Source organism: Suncus etruscus, chromosome 15, assembly GCF_024139225.1.
Source record: "Suncus etruscus isolate mSunEtr1 chromosome 15, mSunEtr1.pri.cur, whole genome shotgun sequence".
NCBI lineage: Eukaryota > Metazoa > Chordata > Mammalia > Eulipotyphla > Soricidae > Suncus > Suncus etruscus.
This window is the reverse complement of record NC_064862.1, coordinates 30,471,270-30,499,263: the sequence shown is the minus strand read 5'-3', so window position 1 is coordinate 30,499,263 and position 27,994 is coordinate 30,471,270. Positions and strand designations below refer to the sequence as shown.

Below are 27,994 nucleotides of genomic sequence, written 5' to 3'. Positions count from 1 at the left end.
GAGGAGCACTAGGTTAAGAAGAGAAGGACAGGGGGTCCCGTCTTACTGACTCCACCTTTTGTTCAGCGTCTCTGGGAGCTGGCAGCTTCATGTAGGGCCTGGGGACAGTACATATCAGTTTACTTGGGTCATTTATTGCTGGCCTGGGTACTGCTGAGAGCTTTTCTGGCAGCACAGAGCTCAGAGCTCTGGTAACAGAACTGGGGGTGAGATCAGAAGGGTGATGCAGTGATATGAACTGCAGAGGGAGCAGAGAAGATGCTTGTCTGTTTACATGTACGTAGTATGTTGTATGGAGCGGCTCCTGCCGCCCTCTAGTGGCCACCTGGCATCACTTCACTGGAAGCTGGACCTCATTCTAGCATTCCCTCTAAAGCTTGTGTATGTCTCTGTGCGTCCAGCACTGGTGTCTGGGAAAGTGGGAAAGACCCACAAGGTACTCAAAGGGGGAGATGGAGAAGCCATCAAGCAAGGCAGTGAGCAGGGTGTTTTGATGGGGGGCATCCAGGAGATCGCAAGGCTGTGATGCCAGCCTGCTTGGTGCCAGGTGCCAGGCCTGGCACAGGAATGAAATGTTCTCCAGCCTTCTGGAGCATCAATGCCAATAACAGGTGGGCAGTCGGGGGTTTGAGCAGATGGAATGGGCTTTCTGAAGCGAGTCTTGTTGGGGAGGTCGAGCCTTGTGTGGGGGGCAGAGTGTGGTGGAGTTTTGAGCAGCTGGGAAGATGCCTCAGCTCTGGGTAGTTTTATTTCATCTCAGGGGAAGGTTGGGTGGTTTGTAATTTCCCAGTAGTTGATGCAACCCCATGATGTTCATCCTGGAATTCTGGTGGGGTTGGGGGTACAGGAGCCCTCGAGCAGAGAGTTGTTGGCAGCTGGGTCTGAAGACAATGGTGGGAGGACCCTGAGATAAGGAGTTGGCACTGCAGAGACTGGAAAGCACAAGGGCCTGGTGGTGCTGGCAGGGACTGATGGCAAGACTGACTTGCATAAAGACAGTGACAGAAGCTTGTCATCTCAGACCCTGGCACCACGTGGCTCTCAGAGTTCTGAAGGTGTGGGTACAGGCCGTGAGAAAACTGGAGAGGGACCCTGTGTGCCTAGTGTGCCTGAAAGGGATACACCAGTGTGGGGTGAATGGCCAAGGGGGCTGAGTGTGGCCAGGGAGGAATGAAGAGCCTCTGAGACTAGTGGTGGTGGTGGTGACAATCTGGTGATTGTGTGCGAGCCCTGGTGCGAGTGTAGCTGTGAGGGTATAAGTGTGTGAGTGTTAACATGTGTGTAATTGTAAATATGAGTGTAACCATGTGCATGAAGGTGTGTGGGTTTGTGTATGAATGTGAAAGCCTGAGATTGAGTGTGTCCATGTGAAAGCACACATCTGCATAATTGTCCATGTGTGTGCTTCTGTTCAGGAATTGGAACCAGGACACATTCTCTTCCCCACTCATATCCACTGTGACCTCTAGTCCACTGACCCACAAGCTTGCTGTGGGGTGGGGTGCAGGAACCCTGAGCTGGGACTTGGCATTGAGTCTGAGAGGAACCTGGGTCCTTCCTCTAGTCTCATGGAGGGCTGGTGGGGTGTCTGTGCTGGCCCAGTAAAGAATGGAAACCCGTGCTGAGGGGCTGGTTCTATCCTGACCTTGTACGCAGAGGCCCCTGACAATCCTCCAGAGCCTACAGTGGGGCTTGAATTCACAGACCAGAGGAGATGCACGTCATGTCTTTGCCTCCTGGGGTTGTGGCATGTGGGGTCCAAAGTTCTGTATATTAAAAATCAGATTTGTACAGATCCGGCAGTGGCTTGCAAACCTGACTTGCTTTGACACGAGTGTAATGTCTGGTTAAAAACTCTCTTTGGCTACTAAAGACCAAAGGGAGGCTGAGGGGACACCTCGTTTAGAGGGTAAGGGGGTCAGGGGAGAAGAAAGGGGCTCCCAACCTTGTCTCAGGGCTGAGAAAAATTGCTCCGAATTCAGGGCAATCAGGCGTTCATTCTTCATGGCGGGAAGCAACAGTGTCTCAGTGATGCTCTGTGCTCGGTGGGTGACACTGAGGACATCGACCTTCTTTCTAAGCACAACTCTGTACCTTGACCAACACATCAGAGAAAAATTAAGGCCCTCTAGACAGGGAGCCTCTGCTTCATTGGCACTGCAGGGAATCCCTGGGAGACTAGAGCACAAGGTGGAGAGTTTAGTGCATGGAGATGTTGGTGGCAGGAGCAGGCAAATGCACCCCAACCCTACTGCTACTCCAGCCTCCAGCACACTCAGCAGACACTGCCAGGTCATCAATGACCTCAGAAGTATTTCCCTCCATCCCACCTCTGAAAGGTAGGTGGAAGCTAAGAGGGCTAGGGGAGGTGAGTTATGGAGGAGCTGCCCAGAAGACTGTCTGGAAGAGGGGGCACATGGAGGGCTTGAAGACTGAAAAAAGTCAATGAGGATGAGATATCTGTGGTGGTGCAGTATACTTGGAAAGACTCCCCACAGGGCCATGAGACCAGTTTTTTAGGATCTGGGGTCCACATGGTGAGGGGAGACAGGTGGGTTTTTCAGAAGGTGTGATAACCTAAGCTCAGGAAGGAGGTACACCCAGGATGCTAGGCCTAAGGTGTGACAAGTAAAGCCACAGGAATCTTTCAGGGCAGCAGAACTGGAGTTCAAGAGAGTCAAGAATGCTTCAGATGAGATACAGATGAGGGAGGCAGATCGAAAGTCATGGCAAAGCCCTGAATATTGGGCTGAGCGAGGAAAGGAGCTTGGAGGCAGAGGACGTCGGCTGAGTAACAGCAGCCAGGATAGCACTTGGGCCAAGAAACTTCACACAGAGTTCGGAGACAGGACAGTGGGTAGGGTGCTTGCCTTGCAAGTGTCTGACCCATCCCTGGTATCCCATATGGTCCCCTGCATACTCCGTATCACAGAGCCAAAACAAACTCAAGAGCACTGCCAGGTATGACCCCTAACCCATCTCCACTCCTCCAAAAGATACTCTGCAGTTGGGGCCAGAGAGATAGTCAGTGAGTAGAGCACTTGCAGAGCTAGGAGCACTCCCAGGTGTAAGACCCCTCCCCAAAGTAACTGCATATTACCCCCTGAGTTACCAATCTCCCTGAACTGTGGACAGCTTCATAGTATCCTGTTCTGCCTGGGTGACTTGGTGAAAGCATTCCTTCCCTCTTCTGAAAAAGAAGCAAGTTTATTGGTATCTCTCGGGCTCTTCTGCCTTCCCGGGCAGAGAAAATGTTTCACCAAAATGTGAATTCTTCTGGTTTCCCCAGATGTAGGGGTTCCAGTGACCCTCTAATGCCCCTCTCTGTTCTCTTTGGAGGACCTTTGCACTGGCTCTTTCCTTTGGTCTGTTTCTGATTTTCTTTTCTTTTTTCTTTTGGTCTTTGGGTCACTCCCGGCAGTGCTCAGGGGTAACTTCTGGCTCTACCCTCAGAAATTGCTCCTGATAGGTTCAGGGGACTATATGAAATGCTGGGATTTGAACCATCATCCTTCTGCATGCAATGCAAATGCCCTACCTCCATGCTATCTCTCCAGCCCCTGTCTCTGATTTTCAAAGAAAGACCTTTCTGTTCTTCCAATCTCATCCTTATCAGAGGTTTCCCTTGGCCACCTCATTTGTAATTTCTCTCCCCCTGTCATTCCTAAACCTTTCAGCCTCAAAATATATACCAAAAATAGTTTTTATACCCTTCAAGTGTAAACTAGATATCATATTTTATATGTAATACATTTTTTTTGGTTTTAAATTCACACCCTACAGTACTCAGAACTAATAACTGGCTCTACATTCAAAAATTAACTCCTGGGACCAGAGAGATAACATGGAGGTAGGGCATTTACCTTGCATGCAGAAGGTCGGTGGTTCGAATCTGGGCATCTCATATGGTCCCCTGAGCCTGCCAGGAATGATTTTTGAGCGTAGAGCCAAGAGTATCCTCTGAGCGCTGCCAGGTATGACCACCCCAAAAAAAGACAAACAAAATAAATTAACTCCTGTCAGTGCTTGGAGGACCATATAGGATCAAAGCCAAGTCGATGGTGTGGAAGGCAAGTGCCCTACCAACTAGACTATTGTTTAGGTCCTACTTAGAGTACAGAGTCATATACCCTTACCATAATGTAAATTCTCAAGTGGACTTAGACATGATCCACTTGAAGAAAAAAAAAAGCAATTGTTTTCCTACTCTGCAACTTCTTCCTGACTCCAGGCCCAATGCCAGTCTTGTTCCTGGGTGCTCCATTTACAACTATGAAGCAGAGGGTTTGCAAAGGTTCTCAACCTCACCTTCTTGTCCAGGGCAGTCACTGAATTAGAAGACAGGATGTCACATGGATGTGGTCACCAAGCACCAAGCACCAGGGTGCAGTTTGCTATAGTAGAAATGAAAACCCATTTTTTAAGAAAGGAGCCTCTTGGAGGCCAGAGTGATAGCACAGTGGTAGGGCATTTGCCTTGCACACAGCTGACCTGGATGGATCCGGGTTCAATCCCCAGCATCTCATATGGTCCCTCAAGCCTGCCAGGAGCGATTTCTGAGCACAGAATCAGGAGTAACCCTTGAGTGCTGCTGGTGTAGCCCCCAAACAAACAAATAAATAAACAAGCAAACAAAAAGGAGCTTCATTCATTACCTCATGATCATGTTGGCATAACTAAGGAAGTTGCTTTGAAGAGACTCGTTTAATAGTACATTGAAAGAAATGATGCCAATAGTAATAAATTAATTGTCTGCTAAAATACAGAGCATATTTTCTTTGTCAGTTCAATGGAAGGACCTGATAACTTGTTGCTTTAGGGGATTTCTGGGACACTCTGGCAGGGCCAGGCAACCAGGGGATGCTTGGGGGACCACGAAGTACTGGGATGGGACCTGAATCATGCCCTATTATTCCTATACCCAGACCCCTAATTGAGTTCTCAAAAACAAAGCAAACGTATTTCATTTCTTGAAATCTGAGAATATTCATTCTTGAAAATGAAGCTGTATTTCACTGTGGGTTGGGGCAGCCTCTTCAGTGTTTGGTTTAACAAAAGACAGACTCAGTGGACTGTGTTCCCCTTTCCCTCTTGGGTGACCTTTCATAATGGAGCCACTGGGAACAGCCATGGAATTTCTCCAGGGAGGGAGTTGAAAAAGACCACATTTCTCTTGGCTTAGATCCCCCAGACCAGGGGTGGTGAACAAGTTTGACACAAAGAGCCACAATTTTAAACTGTGAGAGTCAGAGAGCCACACCACGCAGTGACCTACCAAAACAGACAAACACTCACACAAAAGCATATCATTTTAACAATAATCTATTAAGCACATATTGCATTTTGCCATTTTGAGTGAGGGTCAAAATCCTGCAGTGATGGTGAGGGTGTGCTGCGTCCTCCACACTAAGAACTAACGGCAAGATGTGACCCAACATGTGACCCACGAGTCCCCCGCTCGCTGGCCCGTGCAGTTGTTTCCGAGGGATGGGAGATGGAATGACGCAGCCTGGGGGCGGGACTCCGTGCTCGGAGATCTCTCCTCAGAGGTCCCTCCTCAGAGGCAGCAAAACAAAATCCAAACTTGGCAAAGAGCCACAGTATACAAAATCATGATAAGAGGCAAAGAGCCGCATTCATTTTGGCTGGGAGCTGCATGCGGCTTTTGCCACCCCTGCCCCAGACCTTAAGAACACCTGCTTTGTCAGAAAGAAAGTCCAGGCAATTTCTCAAAGAAGAAATACAAATGGCCAAAAGGTACCAAAAAAAAGAAAAAAAAAAAAAGAAAAGTTCCACATCACTAATTATCAGGGCTATGCAAATCAAAACAATGAGAAACCACCTCACACCACAGAGAACTGGCACACATCAAAAAGAACAAGAATAATCAGTGCTGGCAGAGATGTGGGGAGAAAGGAAATCTCATTCACTGCTAGTGGGAATGACATCTAGTCCAGTCCTTGTGGGAAACAATATGGAGATTCCATAAAAAACCGGAAGTTGAGCTCCCATATGATCCAGCTATACCACTCCTAGGGATATACCCTAGTCTAGGAACACAAAAACAAAATACAAAAATCCCTTCCTCACACCTATATTCATCGCAGCACTATTTACAATAGCCAGACTCTGGAAACAACCAAGATGCCCTTCAACAGACAAATGGCTAAAGAAACTGTGGTACATATACATAGTGAATATTATGCAGTCATCAGGAGATGAAGTCATGAAATTTTCCTATACATGGATGGACATGGAAACTATTATGCTGAGTGAAATAAGTCAGAGGGAGGAAGATAGACACAGAATAGTATCACTCATCTATGGGTTTTAAGAAAAATAATAATAAATAATTTTTTTTTTGGTTTTTGGGCCACACCCTGTGATGCTCAGGGGTTACTCCTGGCTATGCGCTCAGAAGTTGCTCCTGGCTTCTTGGGGGACCATATGGGACGCCGGGGGATCGAACTGTGGTCCGTCCTAGGCTAGCGCAGGCACCTTACCTCCAGCGCCACCGCCCAGCCCAATAAATAATTTTAATAAAACCCAGAGATGAGGGCCAGAAGTGCTGGCTCACGATCTGAAGCTCACCTCAAAGAGGGGTGAGTGCAATTAGAATACTACCAACTACCATGACAATGTTAACGAGTGAGAGAAGTAGAATGCCTGTATCGAATACAGGCAGGGGATGTGGATGGAGGGATATGGGGTGAATTGGTGGTGAAAATGTTGCACTGATGAAGGGGAGTGTTATTTGTGACTAAAAAAAACAGTCATATTTGTAATTATGGTGTTTAAATAAAATTAAAAAATAAAAATAAATAAAACATAAAAGTATATATTGTAAAAATTTCCTCAGGTAGTGAGATTATTTATATAACAATAAATAAAGCATTTAAATATTTTTAAAAAGGAAGTCCTATATGTTTTGTGCTGAAAATGTGTGCCCGACTGAAATGACCTCCCGAAACAGTCGTACCTGATTTCTGTTCAATATCTGTCCAGAATGGGGTCCCAGGCTTCCAAGTGGGTCCAGCCAGAGCAGCAGTTCACCACAGAGACCAGCAGATGGCGATGTTTCCCCAGTGACCTCTTCCTCTCCCAGAGAAACTCGGTTGCTTTTGAAGATGTTTTATGGGATCCTTTATTTATCCTTATGGGATTCTTTATTTGCACCCCAGTATTTTAGGGTGCTGGATAGGACCCAGAACAGGTGGATAAAAGGATGAGGCTGGCTGGTGCTGGAGCAATAGCATAGCAAGTAAGGCATTTGCCTGGCACGTGACTAACTCAGGTTAGACCCCTGGCATTCCATATGATTGATCCCTCAAGCCTGCCAAAAATAATTTTTGGGCACAGAGCCAGGAGCAACACCCTGGAGTGAAGAATAGTGAGGGACCCAGTTAATCCAACAGACATTCTTTCTGGAGAAGTTCAGTTCCCTTCCATGGAGAGCTGTTTGCCTCCTGTTACCATTATTTCCTTTCTGAAAATGGGCGGATGGTGCAGATTTCTCTACTATTATCTGCCTGAGGCCTGGACAGTGGTCTTCAACCACCAGCCAACAGATTTGTGCTGTCCACACAAATTTTCTGCTAATACATCCATGAGTCGTGTCTGTTTAACTCAGCACACACCTTAACAATCCTTAACAGATGATATCCACTAATATTAATATTGATATAAAATATTTTCTTTAGTCTTTTGGGGCCACACTCTGTGGTGCTCAGGGCTGTTCCCATCTGTGTTCAGGGGCCACATGATATTGGGGATAGATCTGGGTCTCGTGCCACTCAGCATGTGCTCAGCCTACAGGACCATCTCTGCCCCTAAATAGTCTTCTTGTAAATTATGACTTTTGCTTCTGCCTACTAAGGCAGAAATATTTCTCCACTTTCCATAGGATTGAAGATGTAAAAAGGTTGAACACCAAATTGAGGTTTTTTTTCATGTCAGAAGGGTCATGTGCCGACGTCGTAACAAGGTTGAAGGGAGGCACACATCACACGGACGTGTGAAAACCCGATCATCATGCTTAAGAACTGGAAAAGGATCCAAACTGAGTTTTCTTTTCTTTTTTTTCAAACTGAGTTTTCTTTTTTTTTTTTTTTTTTTACAATTAAATAGCACATTTAATTATCTCACAATAGACAGAAATGCAGTAGTACAAACCAAGTTTCTTTTTGTTTTCTCTACCCCATGTTTCCATTCCTCAACACCCAATAACATGGCTGCTGAGGAACCAGTGACAGGGCCTAAGGGACAATCTATGTTCCAAGGAGTCTTTCCAAGTCAAATACGCCTTGAGAACATCTGAGAGCCCTGTGAGTTGATGTGTGAGCACACACACGCACACACTCAGAACACACATGCAAGGGACACATAAGGGACAGACATAGGAGAGACCATGGTGGGGCAGTCACTCACATGCACGCTCATGCCACGACATTCCAGTTCATTGTGGCTGCTCCTCTGGACAATGCTATGGGTTGGGCCCTGAGGCAACCAAGGCCGGGCAGAAAGAGAAGGGGGCACTGTTCAACCCCGCAACTCTGACAACAGGGCAGCAGCCAGAAGGCTTCCCTTCTCCACTTCAAGTTGCCAGTCCTCCCAGGATTTGGATGACTGGCTGGACATCAGTGGTGATGAGGCAGTATCACCCCTCAAGGCCAGGTGCAGGGTGCCCTCCAACCAGAGAAGAACCCAGGACAAGCCTGCAGGAGGCTCTTGGAGCCAGGAGAGGTGTTGGTTCTGTTCCCAGGAGAGGGGAACACAACTAGGACTTGGGGAGGGAATCTGCAAAATAAGGAGGCCCTGAGGTGAGGGTGTTTGGGAGGGGGGCCCTACTGAACAGATTTACAGAAGAAATCTCTTCATTCACAGCTTCGTTCAGGGGTTCCTGGAGAACATCTCTAGATTCAAGTACCTGCAGTTCTTGTCAGATGTGTCAGGGTGGAGTGACCAACAAAGGCTGGGAGAGCAGCTGCCCACCAACAGGGGAGGTGTGTGAACAGCCTGGCTATGTGCGGGGCCCTGGCACTGCCACACTTCCCTGAGCAAACAGACCAGGTTAGGACTATAGGATCTCCTCCCGGGGACTCCTGGCCTTAAGTGGAGTCTGCCCATTGGGCACGGAGCCATTCTGACCGTGCAGAAGTTTGCCCTTCTCTCGGTCTGGCCATGTGAAGATGGCATCATCACTGTCTGGCTCGGACTCAGAATGTCAAACTCAGTTTTCTAAGGTTGGCTGATGCAGTGGGTTCAGCCTAGAGGTAGGACTCTGTCCCCTCCCCTTGTTCCTCTCTAAATCCCCTTTCCTTAGTTCACATTCTGACTCTTCACTGCATGTGGGGCTCCATACTAAAGTGGTTCTGATTTGGGAATTTTTTTTTTGATTTTGGGTCACACCCAGCAGCACTCAGGGGTTACTCCTGGCTCTACACTCAGAAATCACTCCTGGAAGGCTTGGGGGACCATATGGGATGCCGGGATTTGAACCACCTTCCTTCTGCATGCAAGGCAAATGCCCTACCTCCATGATATCTCTACGGCTCCGGGGATTATTTTTTTTAATTTTTAATTTTTAATTATGAGAACAATGATGCAAAGAGGACAAGGTAAAGTTACAGTGAAAGAACAATAGCCCATAAACACAGTTCTTAGAAGAAATCCCCTTGCTGACGCCTAAATATTGAACTTACAGTCAAAAAAATTAAGAAAAATAAGGCAGAACCCATGTACAATTACTTTGTCCACAAGTCCCCATATTGTAGTACATTATAACATTTCTTAGCAGTACACAAAGCAACCTAAATCCATGAGATTTATGTGATTCCTTAACTTTGAAGGCATAGTATTTGTATATATTCATGCACATACATATTAGTTTAAGTTAACATCAAAAGTTTAAGAGGTTTTTTTTAAGGGTTAGTCAAAAGGGCACAGTAAAAACGGTGTTAGAGTGGCAAATATTGTTTGCATAGGCCCACCAAAATATGGGGGTCATAGAAAGGAATAGCCTTAGTCTAAATACAAGGAGACCACTACCCCTGAAGTTTCCTGGCATAAGACCAACTCTAGGCTCCAGGCAGACTAGTTTATTCAATCCGAGTCATTGTCTGTAGTGCCAATACAGTTTTATTTTTCATGCAGTCCTATTGTTGGCATCAGGTTTCTGTATTAAAGATCCTGGAATCTGCACATCCTATATTGAAGTCAGGCTGGTGTGGAGTATCCTCTAGTTTCACCTCACAATTAAGGGGCAATACAGCAAGCCCTGTCCAGCAAGCAGGTCATTGTTCTTGTTAAGTCTTCTCAGTGTTAAGGGAAGTCTCTTTTGAGTAGATCGATGTCAGAGCAGCTGTAGGGTCTTCCCTGGTAGAGGATTGCCTCCAGGTGATGTTATAGACAACCTTGGATGTTTTGTAGATGTCTTCTCTAGATCAAGGTGAATGGAAAATGCCCATTCTTCTGAGGCCTGTGCCAGGTCTTTATGTCAATGTTCAGGGTGTAAGGTCCCATTGCACTACAAGATTTGTGTGTCTCCTAGGAATATACCCTAGGAACACAAAAATACAATACAAAAACCCCTTCCTTACACCTATATTCATTGCAGCACTATTTACCATAGCAAGACTCTGGAAACAACCAAGATGCCCTTCAACAGACAAATAGCTAAAGAAACTGTGGTACATATACACAATAGAATATTATGCAGCTGTCAGGAGAGATGAAATCATGAAATTTTCCTATACATGGATGTACACGGAATCTATTATGCTGAGTGAAATAAGTCAGAGAGAGAGAGAGAAAAACGCAGAATGGTCTCACTCATCTATGGGTTTTAAGAAAAATGAAAGACATTCTTGCAATAATAATTTTCAGACACAAAAGAGAAAAGAGCTGGAAGTTCCATTCACCTCAGGAAGCTCACCACAAAGAGTGATGAGTTTAGTTAGAGAAATAACTACATTTTGAACTGTCCTAATAATGAGAATGTATGAGGGAAATGGAGAGCCTGTTTAGAGTACAGGTGGGGGTCGGGAGGGGAGGAGGGAGATTTGGGACATTGGTGATGGGAATGTTGCACTGGTGATGGGTGGTGTTCTTTACATGACTGAAACCCAAACACAATCATGTATGTAATCAAATTTAATTTAAATAAAATAAAAAAAAGATTTGTGTGTTCCCATCTCTTTAGATAAGAACTTATTGGTATGTATAGTATTTTCCTGTTTTAGTGTGCCTAAGCAAACAAAAAATAAAGCCACGTGATGTTATCTGAGTATATGAGGACGTAAGAACACATCTAACAATACCCATGACTGGGTTCAAACATAAGCATTAAACTGAGGGATTCTTTCACACCAAATTCCATATTGAGCAGTTCACAAAGAGAAGATAAAAAAAAGGGGGGGGGAAATCATCACTGTATAAGAAAATATTCAGCAAAAGTTATAGCTGTCAAAGAAAACACCCATAAAATGTTGAAAAGACATATGTGTCCTTTTTATGCCTTTTGGAATAGTTGGGTGGGTGTTAACTCCAGGGCACCATTTTGGTCTGTGACTTAGGACTCTACAGTACTTAAGTTAGAAAGGGTAAATGAGGAGTAATGATGATAGGGGTTAAGGAAGTTAAAGAGAAAAATGATCTTTTGTAGGGGTGTGCAAAAGGGCAGAGTACAAAATGGATATTCTGCATACATAAAAACATAATTCAATGATAATGAGTACTATTAATGTATCTTGTATATTTTGAAAATATAGACTGGAAAGAGATTACCAGTGACTGCGTCAAGAAGCTGGGAGGCCAGAAGTTCAGGGCCCCACCCAGATCCTCCCTAAGGCGTTGAATGGATAATGGGGGAAAGCCTAGGGTACCTTCAAGCTCCGCCAAGGGGCCCAACTCACCGGCTTGCCCAGGCATGTGACCCGGGAAGCCCTGGAGATCTGGAGCAAGGCAGTAGAGGGGTGCTGGGGTTACCCAAGTCCCGCACCCCCCCTAGGCCTGCTTAAGAAGGCCTCCAGCATGGCAGAGGCCTGCCGAACCCCATACTGCTAGACTCCCAGCTCCCAGGAAGGAGAGAGATACTTCAAGAAGCTGGGAGGCCAGAAGTTCAGAGCCCCATCCAGACCCTCTCTAAGGAGCTGAATGGATAATGGGGGAAAGCCTAGGTACCTTCAAGCTCCACCAAGGGGCCCAACTCACCGGCTTGCCCAGGCATGTGGCCCAGGGAAGCCCTGGAGATCTGGAGCAAGGCGGTAGAGGGGTGCTGGGGTTATCCAAGTCTCACACCCCCCCAGGCCTGGTTAAGAAGGCCTCCGGAATGGCAGAGGCCTGCCAAACCTCATACTGCTAGACTCCCGGGGATTATTTTTGATGCCAACATTGACCATGTGCAGACCAGCACACAGAGCTGAACTGGGTCCCACAAAGGATGTATCCCCATTTTTTTTTGTTTTTGGGCAGTACTCTTGGCTCTGTGCTCTGAAATTATTTCTGGCAGACCCGGGGGACCATATGGGATGTCAGAGATCAAACCTTGGTTGGTTACATGCAAGGCAAATGCCCTACTTGCTGTGCTATCACTTTGACTCCTCTATCTCCATTCTTACATCAAGAGACAGCTCTAGAACTCAAGTAGAGAGGAGGACCTGTCCATACACATGGGAGGAAGATGGGAGAGCAGGGAGAGAGCACCATGATTTATATGCCAGAGATCCGGGTATGATCCCCACCACTGCATGGCCCCTAAGCACTAGGGTAATAGTTCTGCTGGCTAGAGTACAGGCTTTGTTTATACAAGTCCTGGGTTCTATTCCCAGCACTGCCATGCTCCAGATTCTGAGGGACCTTCATGCTCTGACTCCATTGGATGTGGTCCTCAATAATAGAAGGATGAGTGAGGAAGAAGAGGAGGAGGAGGACATCAACTTCCAAATGCTTCTCATGAACACAGGTCTTGTTTTCCCCAAGGCTGACCTATCTTCAGTAAGATTGAGTTCAATTGGGAGCCGGAGAGATAGTACAGTGGGTAGTGCACTTGCCTTACATGGAGATAACCAGATTTGATCCCCAACATCCCCTATGGTACTTTGAGCCTGCCAGGAGAGATTTCTGAATGCAGAATCATGAGTAACCCCTCAGCATTGCTGGGCTTGTCCCAACTCCAAAACAAACAAAATAAAAGGCCGAATCCAGCTGTTTTGTGCATGCTCCCTCTGCTCTTTGTCTTCCTTCCCCCATGCTTGCTCTTCACAGGGAACAGGCAAAGCTGGGTACTTGGATGTGCTCCTGCTTATTTGCTGTCTTTATTGTCTTTGGGAGACAGGCAGGGCTGGTACCTGTCTGTTTCTGCTGTACCCGGTCACCAGCACCAGGCTTCCTACAGGGCAGAGCACAGAGGATGGGGAGACCTTTTTTTTTTTTTTGGGGGTCCTCCTAAGCCATGCTCCAGACTCTGTGCTCAACAATCACAGGGACCACCTGTGGTGCTGGGATCAAACCAAGTCAGTGGGATGCAAGGCAAGTGCCTTAGCCACTGCGCTATCTCTCTGGTCCCAGGAGCTTTGGTGGAATTGGGCTCCAGGGGACCCCCCATCCCTGGACCCTGTCTTAGAGATAATCTAGATCCCTCCTCCCACTGAGAGGCCCATGCAGCCTCTCCTCTCACCTCTGGGTACAATTGCTGTGAGGTTGGTAGAGGTAGTGCTCAGACACCCATCATGGGGACCCAGCACACACTGGGAGGAAGGTCAAGCAGCTCCAGGTTTCCCACCTGGAGGGAAACCCAGGTTCTTCTGTAGTAGGAGTGAGTTCCTAGCCCTCAGCTGGCTCCAGCTGGGCTCCCAGAAGCGAAGCATCCAGTTGTCTCCTTGGTTGGGGGCCAAGGAGCTCAATGGCAGTCACAGCATGATCACAATGGGCCATGTGAGGCACGACTTCCAGAAGTTTTTGAACTACTCTGCTTCATTTGGACCAACTCCAAGTCCATAGGTCCACGTGGCTCACTCCAGCATCAAATTGCAAAGCCACAGAAGTAAACTGACTTTCAGACTTGTTGGTTTGTGTTTACAGTGCTGGGAGCCAGCCCAGGGTTTCCCCACTTGCTCTAGTGCTGAGTCACACCCCTGTGTCACACCCCTGGCTCCCCTAAACCACTCCCCTCTTAGTGCTTGGATTTTGGTTCCTCATGCAGCAATACACCATCAATATGGATTTTAATTTTTTCTATTATTACACCATAGCTTACAAAGTTGTTCCTAATATAGTTATTTCAGGCCTTCAGTGTTTCAACACCAAATCTAACACCAGTGTGACCTTCCCTCCATCACTGTCTCCAGTTTCCCACACACCACTCTAGGTACCCCCTTTCAGACACAAACAAATTTACTTCATGTTGTTTGGTACAACACAAATTAAAAAAGGAATCATCCAATGTAGATCAGTAAGTCAACTTGTAATAATTGTTGTATCTCACAATGGTGACAAGTGACTGGGCTGGTTGGTGCCTGTTGAACCTTCTGTATTGCTATTGTTTAGGCTCATTGAGCTGGATGGTTTTCTATGCAACTTTCCATCAGCTTTGCTGAGATCCCACTGGGCTGTCAGTACTAAAATTTGGCCACGTATATGGCCTCAAGGTACAGGAGCTACAAAGCTAAAACAATTTGGTGGCTTGGCAGTTTGATGAGGTTCAGTTGTGAAGCTGGGCCAATTCTTCCTGGAAAGGTGTTTGCTGTGGGCTGCTGTGCCTTCAGGCAGAAAGTGGAATCTGCGCGAAGGCCCCACCTCCAATTCTGAGAAGGCCCCAGAGTTGTCAGTCTGAACCAGACTATCTGGGAAGAGTCAGTGGCATCCTGTTCTTTTTGCAATTAGTTGGGATTTGGGCTGTTTTCCTGCCCACAGGATAGGGAGATATGTGTTTATTTTAAATTTTTGGGCCACACCTGGCTGTGCTAAGGCATTGCTTCTGACTCTGTGCTCAGAAATCACTCCTGGTAGTTTCGGGGTACCATGTGAGGTGCCTGGGATAGAACCAAGGTCAGTCGCTTGCAAGGCAAATGCTTTACCCACTGTGTAATAGCTTTGACCCCCAAAGGTACGTGTTTTTTCTTTGTTTTTGGGCCACACCCAGTGATGCTCAGGGGTTACTCCTGGCTATGTGCTAAGAAATTGCTCCAGGCTTGGGGGACCATATGGGACACTGGGGGTTGAACCCAGGTCCATCCTGGGTTATCCGCTTGCATAGCAAATGCCCTACCACTGTGCTATCACACCGGCCCCATTTTTTTTTTTAAGGAACATCTTTGAGCCTGAGGATGAAGTTCAGGTGTGGAGCATGAGGCCAAGAGTTTGATGCCCAGTACTGCCCACATCACTGAGTGACATCACTGACAGCCCTGCCAGGGTGATTCACACAAACACATCCCCACAACCAAGCATGTATAAATTCTACACAAGGGGCATGTGGGGCCTGCTGGGATACAGCCCTGGTGACACCACCACCAAATGGGAGGGATAAAAGGGGACCGTCTTTGCCTCTTTCACAGCTGAGCTCAAGCTCTTTCAGGCCTGAGCCTTCTTGCCTGTCTCTAGCCTATCTCCACCTCCTCTCTCCTCCTCCTCTGCTGGCCCTGGTTCAGCCTTTGCCTGAGTCCTTTCCTCTTTCCCTGATTCTTTTCTTTTTCCTTTTCTCCTGCCATAGCTTCATCTGCTCATTGTTCTAACTTTGAAATGTGTAAAATAAAAATCCATAGGTTGTAATAGTTACCCCAGGCACCGTGTTTCTAAACCCCACACAGCCGGGTTTAAAGAAGCAGGGTAGCAGTGAAGAAATAATAAGCCAAGCCAGTCAGACGAGAGCCATGGAGTCAGTTTGTACCTGATGGTATCTCTGAGTGCCAAGTCAAAACTGATTCTTCTTTATTATACCAATATCCATCCAAAAGGAGTGGGGAGGTCAAGAGTGAGACAAAAGTACATATCCAGGGGTGGAGCAATGGCACAGTGGTAGGGTGTTTGCCTTGCACATGGCTGACACAAGATAGACCAAAGTTCTATCCCCCGCCTTCCCATATGGCCCCCCCCAAGCCAGGAGCGATTTCTGAGTGCATAGTCAGGAGTAACCCCTGAGCATCACTGGCTGTGGCCCCAAAACAAAACAAAAAGTACCTATCCAGTGGGCTTTTACATATCAAAGGAAGAGGTTTGAGGAAGGAGAAAGTTGGGGGAACACCTTTGTTTGGGGTTGATAGCTGAGTGTCATCTTGCAGATATGTGTCATTTCCTCACTGGCCTCATTTTGAGCCAGGTGTGGGGGGCATGGACACATAAGTGATGCACATTGCAGGCAAACTGAGGCATGCAGTGGCAGTGACTGACCTTGGTTCTTGGCTTTCTGAAACTCTTTGATTTTATTTTTCGTTTTTCCAAAACAGGTAGAATTTCTCCTTCATTGTTTTGGGGCCACATCCAATCCAGTGGTGCTTGGAGGTTACTCTAGAAGACCCTGTGTTTGGGGCTTTGCTCCTGATAGTGCTGCAGAGAGGATGCTGAGGGAGATGCAAGGGGCTGGAACTTGCATTCCTGCATGAAAAGCCTGAGCTCACCACTCTTGTCTCTCACTCTCTCCCAGCCTGTCCTCTCTGTTCCTTGGGTGACCCCAGAAGAAGGTCCTTCCACTCACTAGGTATGTCAAGGTGGAACTGAACCACAATGTGTTGCCATCAAGGCCTTAGCTCCTAAGCAGGTTCTGGCCCCGAACTTCAGAAGGTGCCATGTCCCTGAGCGAGGGGGCTGTAGCCCCTTAATGCCTGCTGTTCTAGGTCAGAAGTTCCAGCTATGTGACTTCCTCCAAGTCACTTTTTCCTATCCTGCCTCAGTTTCCTGGGTTTCTCTGCCTGTTGGTTTGACTACATGACAGCCAGCCAAGAGTCTGCATATCAACGCTGAGGTGCCACTGGGCTCCCAGAGGTCCTTTCAAGTCTTTGTTTTTGTTTTTATGCCATATCCAGCAGTACTCAGCGCTTATTCTCCTGGTTCTGTGCTCAGGAGTCATTCCTGGTGGTGCTTGGAGGATCATAGGGGAAGTCAAGGATTAAATATGGATTGGCCGTATGCAAGGCAAGTGTTCTATCTCTCCAGACCCCTGTATTGATTTTTACAGCCAGGACCCTTGAAGAGTCAGGATATGCCAATACCATTGTCTTCCTGTGCTCAGCCATATGTGCTGGGGCCAGAAAGATGGTTCTGTATGTAGGAAGTCCAGACTCAGTCCCTGGTTCTGCATAGTCTCCTGAGCACCACCATAAGTGAGCCCAAGTGCAGAGTCAGGCATAGACCCCAAACACCATGAGGCATGTCTCTTAAATACCACCAGGTGTGGTCCCCAAAACAAAAATAAAAAATTCAAAGTGGTCCTCTATGGGGACAAACTGTCCTTTTGGTCTTTCTTGGATTTCTTGCTCAGGACCACAGTCACTTGCTTATCTTGGCTTAGCTCATACCCCCTTTTTTGTGTCCTATGTCCACTCAGGCCAAGAATCTGAGCTTGGAATTCTGTGTCCTGGGATAGATTCTTCTGTGTGGTCAGGCCAGTGATTTCAAAGTGAGGCCCCCAACAGCACCCAAGTTCTAAGAGGGTGATTGTGACTCAGCATTGCTGGCTCAGTGGTGGAGGCTCCAGGCCTAAATTTCTACCCTAGAACCAGCCCTCATGCCCAGTGTGAGTCGCACTCAGTTGGTCATCGGTGTTTCTGGAAGTCCCACAAAGTGTGTGATCATCACAGATAAACAAACATGAGCCAACAAAGTTTGTGAGACCCCAGAACATCACAGCAGCAAAGACAAAAATTAAGATCAAAATTAAAGCATAGGACTAGAGAGGACAAGGGTTAAGGCACTTGCCTTGCATGTGGCAGACCCCAGTTTGTTCCCTGGCATCCCAGTTGGCCCCCCTAAGTCCTACCAGGAATAATCCCTGAGCACAGAGTAAGAGTTAGCTATGCGCACTGTGGGATATGATCCCCTCCAGATTTTATTTTTTGTCTGGGGGTTCGGGCCATACCTGGTGATGCTCAGGAATTACTACTGGCAAATGGCATGCTGGGATTGAACCGAGGTTGTCCACGTGCAAACCACTGTACCATCTCTCTGACACCCTCAAAAAAATTCTAAGAAAAAATAAAACCAAAGGCACCCCGATTTATCTGAGTCCAAAATCTGTTTTTGTTATCTGCTGTGAGAATCACAGCCAACAGTGCTGAGAGAGAGAGAGAGAGAGAGAGAGAGAGAGAGAGAGAGAGAGAGAGAGAGAGAGAGAGAGAGAGAGATGGGGAGAGAGAGATGGAGAGAGAGAGATGGGGAGAGAGAGAAAGGGAGATAGGAGGAAAGGAGAGAAAGGAAGAGCTGGAGATCAAACCAGGGTTTCATACATGAAAAGTATGGACTCTGCCACTTTGAACTATACCCCTTGTAGTATATGAAAAAGTTTTCATAAGATTATTCTTGGAATTGTTGTATATAAAAATATTTCCTTAGGATTGTTCTGTGACTATTGCCCCATCTAGACCTTCCAGGTGGGGGCGCTATGAAGTTGGCAGTAAATAGCTTGATGGACAGGGAAGAGGGGTCTTTTTGCAAAAGGACTCTCTCTCTCTCTCTCTCTCTCTCTGCCCAATCTTTTACACCCTAACCTTCTTGCCTGTGTAAATTATTATTTGCTGTGGATAAATATTACCAAGATCTCCCCCCGAAAGGGGACAAGGGGATGGGAAGTAATTTCTTATTCTGGGGATTATTCATGGATTCACAGACACCTATCAAAGGATTTAACAGCACAGATTCCCTATTTATGGCGCCTGGAACAGGTGAACCTGGACCCTCAATAACTGTAAGTGAAACACTTTATTGGAAATTGCCTCTGGAGATCCTTGGATGGCTTCTATGGTCAGCCACGTTGATTGTGCCACCAAAATTCTTTGGTTCTGCGTTTGTCAAGTGGATTATTCCATATTATTTAAAATGAACAGGCTTGATGATAGGAAATTTCATTGCTTTTGGATGGTTGTGGTCTATAGTTCAAATAAAAATGTATACTCACATATTTGCTTTGCCTGTGTTGTCTCCATCCATCATAGTTTGTGGAATCTCTGTGTTGGCTAATATTGTTATGGTGAGCATAGGTATTGGCTGGAAGCAAAAAGTGTGGAAAAAGTGAGGCTAAAACCAGCATGGATAATAAAGAGGTCTATCCAATGAAAATCCAGGCCAAAGTGCAGGCTGATGAATCTAGCACCACCATCAAAAATATAGGCATTTTTCCCAACAAAAAATCTACTTGGAAACGTAATTTAGAAACTCAGGACCCAAATCAAAATATTAACACTGATGACCAACCCCTGGTGCTAAGTCCACAAGTGAGTTCTGATTCTGTACACAGAATGGAATCACATATAGTGCCGACTCAGACGACGAATCACAGGCTAGTGCTCCACATGTCAGGCCTCAGAGCCCTGTGCAGAGTACTTCTACTACTTCGGCCTCAGTTCCATTACAGACAGTATATGTGTCAACCTATGAACCCCTTGAAATAGAAGACATGGAACAGTTTAAGAAAGCATGTAAGGACTTTGGGCCAACTTCTCCATACTGTCTGAAGATGCTAAGACTTTGGTGTCGAAAAGCACTTTGGGCCCTGCATTAATTTAAAAAAGTAGTTGAAATATGTCTGCCATCTAAACAGCGAACCGAATGGAAGATGTTATATGCTGAGGGTGTGAAATCCAAATTATATAGCCCGGATGGAACAAAAAAAACGAGTGGCAGGGGTCAATCTCTCGTATTAATTATTAATGGCAGAAATCAATATGCAGATATTCAGACACAAGCTGCTCTACCTAAGGAAATATTTTTATATACAACAATTCCAAGAATAATCTTATGGAAACTTTTTCATATACTACACCCCTCTCAGTCTCTCCTATCACCCTTTTAAGCAAGCTTCCCTCCCAGTTAATCTTATGGTTGCATTTTTTTATTTGAATACTTTAAATGCAATATTGTTACTTCTCTAGGAGTGGAGCCCTGGTCTCACACATTCAAGGCCAGTTTTTTTTTTTTTTTTATTGATGAGCCACATCAGCTCTTCCCAAGTATTTTGAGAACACTGTTTCACAGGGTGTCCTTCATCTAGAGCCTGGATGGGTCTCAGAGTCTTCTCCTCATTCATTCTCTGCACAGGGCGCATGCCCAGAAATGTGGTTCCGATGGTTGGGTTTATAGGCAGGAGATCTGGGACAGTAACTTTATTCTTAGAGTATTTCCCTGCCCCCTCTCTACTAGTCTTACTTCAGTTTTCTCCATTAAGAAAGTTCTGGAATAAGACTTCCCTTCGCCCTGCACCCAACCCCCCCCCCCCCCCCGTATAATCTGCTCATTAATACACAGTATTGTAAAAGTGATCTATAATTAGATGCTAACCGAATTTGCCGCAGAATTGGGTGGGCGAGGTTAGCAAGGTGAGCGGGGAGCTAGCTGATTGTTATGATCAATCAATAACCTATTTATTTCCCAACATTTCTATTAACCTCTGCCAGCCAATCACAGTTTCAATTTGAAAGACTGGGGTCTACTTTGCTGACTGGACAAGTCTGATTGAAAGAAGGTCCCTGACACGACCCCAAGGGCGAAATCCAATTAAAATCATTTTCACTTGTAGATTAATAATTTTAGCATGTTCTACATCCTGGGATTCATCATCCTTGGCAATAACTAATGTCTTGTGACATGAACAGGTGGATTGGCACTGCCATAAATAATAATTGTGATTAATTAGCCCTCACATTGTAGGATGGCTTTGGGCTGGGTGGTCCGTGCAGCTTCTGGAAACTTCTCCCACCCATTAAGGAATGCTTATGTGGCTTCCCTCAGCCCTCCCAGGCCAATCAATGGCCTTTTATAAGCAGAGTTGACCTCAAACAAATATGAGGCAGGTGGTTTCACTAGTGAAAAGGGCTGATTAAGAAGCAGCAAAAACATTCAGGCAGTGAGGTCTTTTCAGGAATGATCTGCACACTTCCCAAGAAGACAAAAAGGAATTTCCTCATAGGGATTTTAAAGGGGTTGTCTTAAAACCCATTGAGGGAATCGGCAATCAGCAGCTCTGCATAGGTGGATATAAATGGCTGAGTTCTCACTGGGCCGGAAGTGTTGACCTCCTGATTTCTGGTAACTAACATTTCCTTTTTTCCATTTCCACTGTGGAAATGGTCCATCTCCTTGGCACTCTAAACACTTCGTGGTCAGTTACTATGAGCCTGAAGCTCATCAAGTCTCTTATTGTTTGGCCTTTCTAGGTTTTCTAGTTTGGAAATGTGCCATGCTCTTGCCATCCACATTTTTAGATCAACTATTGACATGTTCCTACAATAAGGCTCCACCCATGGAGCTGCTGATTGGATCAGGATTAGAAATCTACTCAAAGTGGGCCAATGAAAGTCGCATGGCCTCACCACTGAGGCTGTTAATTGGGCCAGGGCGTGGGAATACACCCTAGCTAGGCCAATGAAAACCTTCTTTGGGTATTTGGAATTAAAGGGAAGTATTCTCACTGGCTCCCCTTGGGCCTGCAGTGAAACTGTTGGCTGATACTCTCTGCCTTGTGGATTGGGAAGTTGTCACCCATGTAGATACTCCTGAGAATAGAGAGAACATGAGGGGTATCCTAGTCTTCTAGTACATTCCACTACTTATTTCTAGTCTTTTCCTGAGACTTGGCTGCATTCCACCTCCATGGATTCCCTTAGTCTCTCTGGCTTTTTCTTACTGCTTACAGTGTTTATTCTTTCTCCTTACTGATCCTGTTTGAGTTAATTTGAAATGAGTCTTTTTCTTTCAACCTAAACTATCCCGACAAATTCAGAATCTAGAGCCTAATGTTACTCTAATGGCTGGTGGCACGGTTCTCTTCTTTCTCTGGAATCTCTAATGCAATAACCTTTGTGAGGAGAGGGGAATAAGGAAGAAGACATGCTTCACATGTTATTTATTTAATCTTTCTTACTCTGGAAGGTAGATTTTATTCTATTTTGTTTGTTAAAGCCAAGCTTCTGACATGCTGAATAACTTGTTCAGAGAGGCTAATTGGGGGATGTTTATGTAATGATGTGGATGGGTTCTGTGACTTTCTGGCACCCCTTACTGTGTCTTAAAAGGGAGTGTGCTATTTTTCCCTAAGAACCACAGGGTTTGATTTTTTGGGGGGATGATACAGAGTGAGTCAATGAGGCCCCAAGAAAGAAGTGAAGCAAGAGATTAGAGGTGAGTTCCTTGATATCCTACAAAGGATAGAGTGGAACAATCAGTCAAACAGAGTCAACTTCCCCTGCCTTTAAAGAAAACTCACTCATTGTTAGAATCCACTCTTTGCACTGATTGCTTCATCAGAGGAACTCTTCAGACCATCCCCACCCACTTCTAGTCCCTGGAAACATTTTACTGGCAACTTTGCCATTCTAACCCTTAAAATCAGAGTTAGAGTAAGACCAGATCTTCCAAAAGAGGGGAGTAATTTCGGGAGTCAAAGTATATGATCAATTTTAGAGAAGTCAGAGATTCTTATCTCCTTGTTTGGGTTGGTGGTAAGGGGGGGCACTTCATATCAGGCTCCCTGAAATTCACATGTCAGATACCCACTGGGGAGTGCCTACCAGGAAATGGATTGAAATAGGAAAGTTAGTGTAACTGTCAGCTTATTTATAACTCTAGCTATTTTTGGCAGGTGTCAATTGATATGCTTGAGTTCAAGAAGTTGGGGGAAAGTCCTGTATTCTGCTTTCTCCTGGACAAAAGTCACAGAAAGGTATTGGGTGGGTTTGTAAAAAGGAATCAATTTCTCACTATTCCTAAAACTGGTAGTCTGAGCATAGGGAGTCTCTGGTGGACTGTCTCTTCAAAGTCTCTCCTGGTGGGAAGAATAATCTAGTTATCTGGCTTCCTCATATAAACTTTATAAACTTCATATGACTTTATTGGCAAGGACTCCACCCACATGACCTCATGACCAATGTCTTCTTTTCCAAATACTCTCCCAGAAAAGGGTTATATTTTGATATAAAGCTTTTTTGAAGGGTATAGGATGTGGAGAGAACAAAATCTGGCTATCACATCTCCAAGTTCCAGACTTCCACTCCTTTTGGTTTATCATTCTAGGTTACTTGGTGGCCAGGGATATACATGAACATAGAGCACATGGCTGTCATGTGAGAGGATCTGAGTAGGAGTCTTGTAATCATCAATACCACCATCATGGCCACTGCCACCGTCACCATCAGCATTAGCCATGTGGCATTGCAATTTCTTAAGCTCCATGTCTGAGGAATCCAGAGGCATTTGGTACATTTCTTTTGGGACACTGACACGAAGGACTCCAACTGTGCTGCCCAATTTAGAGATTTCCCAAGGCACATTATGAAGCGTTCCATAGTAAAAATCCCTATTAATTTCACTGCTTGGGTTTACCTAAGTTATTTGAACACATTTCCCCCCTCTATCCCTCCCTCGTTTTCCAAAACACCTGTTTTTACAGGGGCCCCTGCACAGATTTTAACAACATTTCCCTTGTAATAATCATACACATAGACCATAAATTCAGTGAGTCTTTCATGGCTTTTCTACTATTTTCCTCTACCTGCTGGGGTGATTTTCTCCTCAGGGGCATGGGTAATGTCTGTCTTACTCCCACCACTGCCTGCCCTGCCATAAAATCTGCGTAAATGCTTTTGAAAAATGGTCTCAGAAAATGGACCTGATTGATACTAAACACAGTGTTAATACTGGGGATTGTGTGTGTGTGTGTGTGTGTGTGTGTGTGTGTGTGTGTGTGTGTATGTATGTATGTATGTGAAGAGATTTAAAGTCCAGATGCAGTGAATTCCCCACTTTCTCCCCAGATTAGAATCTCCCAATGTGTTCTCTACAGCTCTGGGTTTGAGATGAAAAGCCTGTAGTCCTATCTTTTATTTGCAAGTGCTAAAGCTGGCTGTTGGTTGTCCACCTATCCACCCTCCTTTTACTCTTCTTTTTTTGGGCTGGGATTTGCCACTTAACAAGGTAGAAATCCTTGGGAGAGCTTTGGTTAAGAAAAAAATGTTCCTCCTTCTCCACTTGCTTTCTTTCTTTCAGCCACCAGGGGCTTGATGAGAGCAGCATGAAGGCGTTTCAATGGGCTTCTCCACAGAGTGAGGCCTTGTGTTGGAAACTGGGTTAAATTTAGCATGCATAAATGATTCACAATGGCTCTTTACACCCCAGGAGCATCATACTTTTAACTAATCTCAGTCAAGACAATTAGGGCACAAAGGGTGGCATATTGATTCAAAAGTTCTCAGGCATCTGGAGCTTACGGATGCTACTGGACCACTCATATTCTGAGCTATGGCTCTCAAATGCTGACTTGACAAGTAACCCAGACCCAAGACCTAGAGTGTTCTGCTAGAACTCTTGAGGTCAGGGACTTGATCAAAGTTAAGTAAACTCTGCCCATCCATTTCTTCTTAGGCAGAAGGCACCCCAGCATGTGTAATACATGAGCAATGAGCAATGCATTGTCTCTTAATGCCTCTTCATGGCTTGACATTAGCTTGGTTGCCAGTGTTTTCTCTTCTAGTTGAAGACACCAAAGCTCAGAGAAGTTGGAGACTATTCCCATCAGAGTCCTGTAAGAAGCATATGGCATATTCAAGTGAGTCTGACTAGAGGGCTTGAGCTTCATTGAAACTGGGTAGTGTAAAAGGGATTTCCTATTACAGGACAAGAGGACATCAACTAGCAGTTTCCAAATATGCTCCTTTCTTTGCTTCTCTTGTTGGATGTGTTTACACAATCTCCTCCTGTCATCTCTCCATGCCCACATGACCTCATCTTTCTACAATAGGGGTTCCCCCTTGGATCCTTGATATATTCTTCCCAAACCCTGCTTCACTTCATATTGTTCTAGTAAAATTAACCTTCTCATCATCAGGGAGATGCAAATCAAAACAACGATGAGATACCACCTCACACCCCAGAGAATGGCACACATCACAAAGAATGAGAATAAACAGTGTTGGCGGGGATGTGGAGAGAAAGGAACTCTTATCCACTGCTGGTGGGAATGCCGTCTAGTTCAACCTTTATGGAAAGCGATATGGAGATTCCTCCAAAAACTGGAAATCGAGCTCCCATACGATCCAGCTATACCACTCCTAGGAATATACCCTAGGAACACAAAAATACAATACAAAAACCCCTTCCTTACACCTATATTCATTGCAGCACTATTTACCATAGCAAGACTCTGGAAACAACCAAGATGCCCTTCAACAGACGAATGGCTAAAGAAACTGTGGTACATATACACAATGGAATATTATGCAGCTGTCAGGAGAGATGAAGTCATGAAATTTTCCTATACATGGATGTACACGGAATCTATTATGCTGAGTGAAATAAGTCAGAGAGAGAGAGAGAGAAAAACGCAGAGTGATGAGTTTAGTTAGGGAAATAACTACATTTTGAACTGTCCTAATAATGAGAATGTATGAGGAAAATGGAGAGCCTGTCTAGAGTACAGGCGGGGGTCGGGTGGGGCGAAGGGAGACTTGGGACATTGGTGATGGGAATGTTGCACTGGTGATGGGTGGTGTTCTTTACATGACTGAAACCCAAACACAATCATGTATGTAATTAAGGTGTTTAAATAAATTAAAAAAATTAACCTTCTCAAAAGAACTAGAGAGCAGTCAGAGGGGATGAAAAGAGAATGGTTTTATAACACCTATGGGCTCAGCTGGTTTGCACCCAAATGGCTGAGCTCCTAGTTAGTTGAGCCGAGCATTTTCATACAGCACCTATCCAGCAGAGACCATGAGCACAACAGCTTGCCATTGACCTTGACCTCTGTTATCTCTAACCTGGATCCAATAATCTGGAGGTGCCCTGCACTTTTCATAGGCTCTGTTACTGCTCCTGTGAGAAATTTTACATTTTCTATTGCAACCCCTCTTTCTTCCCTTTTTCCTTTTTAGAGGTTCACACTAGATTCACATTCCCTGCACCCCTTCTCAGTGCTGTCAACTCTCCTTGTGGTGCCAACCCCTTGGCTGATTTTGTGATTCTGTAAATGATTGTCTCCTCTAGTCTAGTTCTCCAAGACCAGAGCTGCACTGGCTGGTCTTTCACCTTTGGCCTCAGTTCCTTTTAATAGATAGTGCCAAAAGGGGAGCATGTCTTGGTAGCAAGATAGTGAGGTCCTGGCATATGGCAGACTCAGAGTCACTGTTTCTCCCATACTAGCAGAGGCAGGGGCTCCCTTAGGGGCAGGGAGTAAAAGCCCATCAGAAGGTGATGTTAGAGGCAATGGTGGAGGGCTTGGGAGGTGAAATGCAGTTACATCCTACATTGCTATTCTATGCTTTAACACTTTTGTAACCCTTTTATCCAAATGGTAATTATTTTTCACTTTAAAAAATTAAAGAAAATGCAGTTTTCCTTATTAGAAAGCAGCTTTAATAATATTACCACCTGCAAATTTCCCAACGCCAAAACTAAAAAAATATTTCAGAGAAATCATGTTAAGTAGAAAGCTAGAGTTAGAGGCCAAGAGTAGTCTTCCCAATAGGGGTTGGAGCAATAGCACAGCAGTAAGACATTTGCCTTGCACTCGGCCAACACAGGATGGACCCAGGTTTGATCCTAGCATCCCATATGGTCCCCCGAGCCTGTCAGGAGCGACTTCTGAGTGCAGAGTCAGGAGTAACCCCTGGCACTTCTGGGTGTGGCCCCCAAACAACAACAATAACAACAAAACCCAAACAAAACAAAACAAAAAAACCCCTCAAGCATGTAGTAAACTCTGAGCAAATAGTTCTTTATTTCTACCCAGCATCCAAAAAGCACAGGGTGGACCGGAGCTGCTATGAGAAATCCATCTATTCTCACACTATCCAGGGGTTGGACTCCAGGCTTTCTCAGTGCTTTCCATTGTTTTTCCATCCTTCACTTCCCAGACCTGTCCCTGGTTCCTCTGGGTAGAGGGTTTAACTCCCACAACAAGGTTCCTTCTGAACTCCAGATCTCAGTCTAGCATGTGACCCTGATGCCCCCTGGTGGTAATGCCCTGAAAAAAATTCATCCTTGACTGGACAGATCCCAGGTACTTTATGGTCCCTTAAATACTTTTAGTGACTCCTGAGCACAGAGCCAGGAATAATCCCTCCTAGAGCACTGCCAGGTGTGGCCCCCCACTCCAAAATTAAAACAAACAAAAAAGAAATAACCCTATTACCTGACCTTGGGATGTCAAACTGATTCACTCCTAAGGACAGAACTCAGCTAGACCCACCAGAAAGGAGAATGGATTCCAAGCCTAGGTTGTCCCAGACAAGGGCTGGAAGGTTCGACTGCCTCAGCTCAGCGTGCCCAACCTGAGAATGAACAAGAGAAGCCTAAAGCCCAGGATTAGCACACTGAGGCGTTGGCAAGAAAACTTACATTTGATGGGATCTGGTCAGCAGTGAGGCGGCCCCCTCAGTGCATTTCCTATACAGAAAGATTTGAACTGGCTTATTCTCACTACTGTCTGCACACCTGGTCTCCTCAGATCACCCTGTGATCATGAGGGGAGATAACTCAGTCCCGGATGGGCAAGTCTGGGCCTTGTGTGAATCCCTTGCACGCAGGAGAACTGGGTTTAATCCCCAGCATCTCATATAGTCCTCCAAGCACCACGAATAGTAATTCTTGATTTCAGGGCTAAGATTAACTCCTGAGCACTTCTGATGGGGTTAATTTTTGCTCAGAGCATTGCCCTGAGCAAAAAAGAAAAAAATAAAGTGAATAAAGAAAGCTCTTAGCTGCTATTATTAGTATCAGAAGAGTAAGGGGGGAATGAGGAGCAGGCAAAAGTTGAGGGTTTAGGAAATAGCTCAAAGGGTTTGAATGCGTATTTTTT

The 27,994-nt window shown here is 45.5% G+C and overlaps 1 protein-coding gene and 1 non-coding gene across 2 annotated transcripts in view; one reads left to right on the top strand and one right to left on the bottom strand.

Annotated features, from left to right (window-relative positions):
- Positions 1-7,950: 7,950 nt before the first annotated feature.
- On the bottom strand, positions 7,951-8,054 carry LOC126031446 (small nucleolar RNA U13). Its single transcript, XR_007503321.1, has one exon. It is a non-coding gene; the product is annotated as a small nucleolar RNA U13 (small nucleolar RNA).
- A 4,846-nt stretch (positions 8,055-12,900) lies between these two features.
- PLA2G3 (phospholipase A2 group III) overlaps positions 12,901-27,994 on the top strand; it is a 34,404-nt gene continuing 19,310 nt past the window's right edge. Inside the window, 1 exon segment of the mRNA XM_049788081.1 lies at positions 12,901-12,961. Coding sequence (XP_049644038.1) covers positions 12,901-12,961 — 61 coding nt within the window.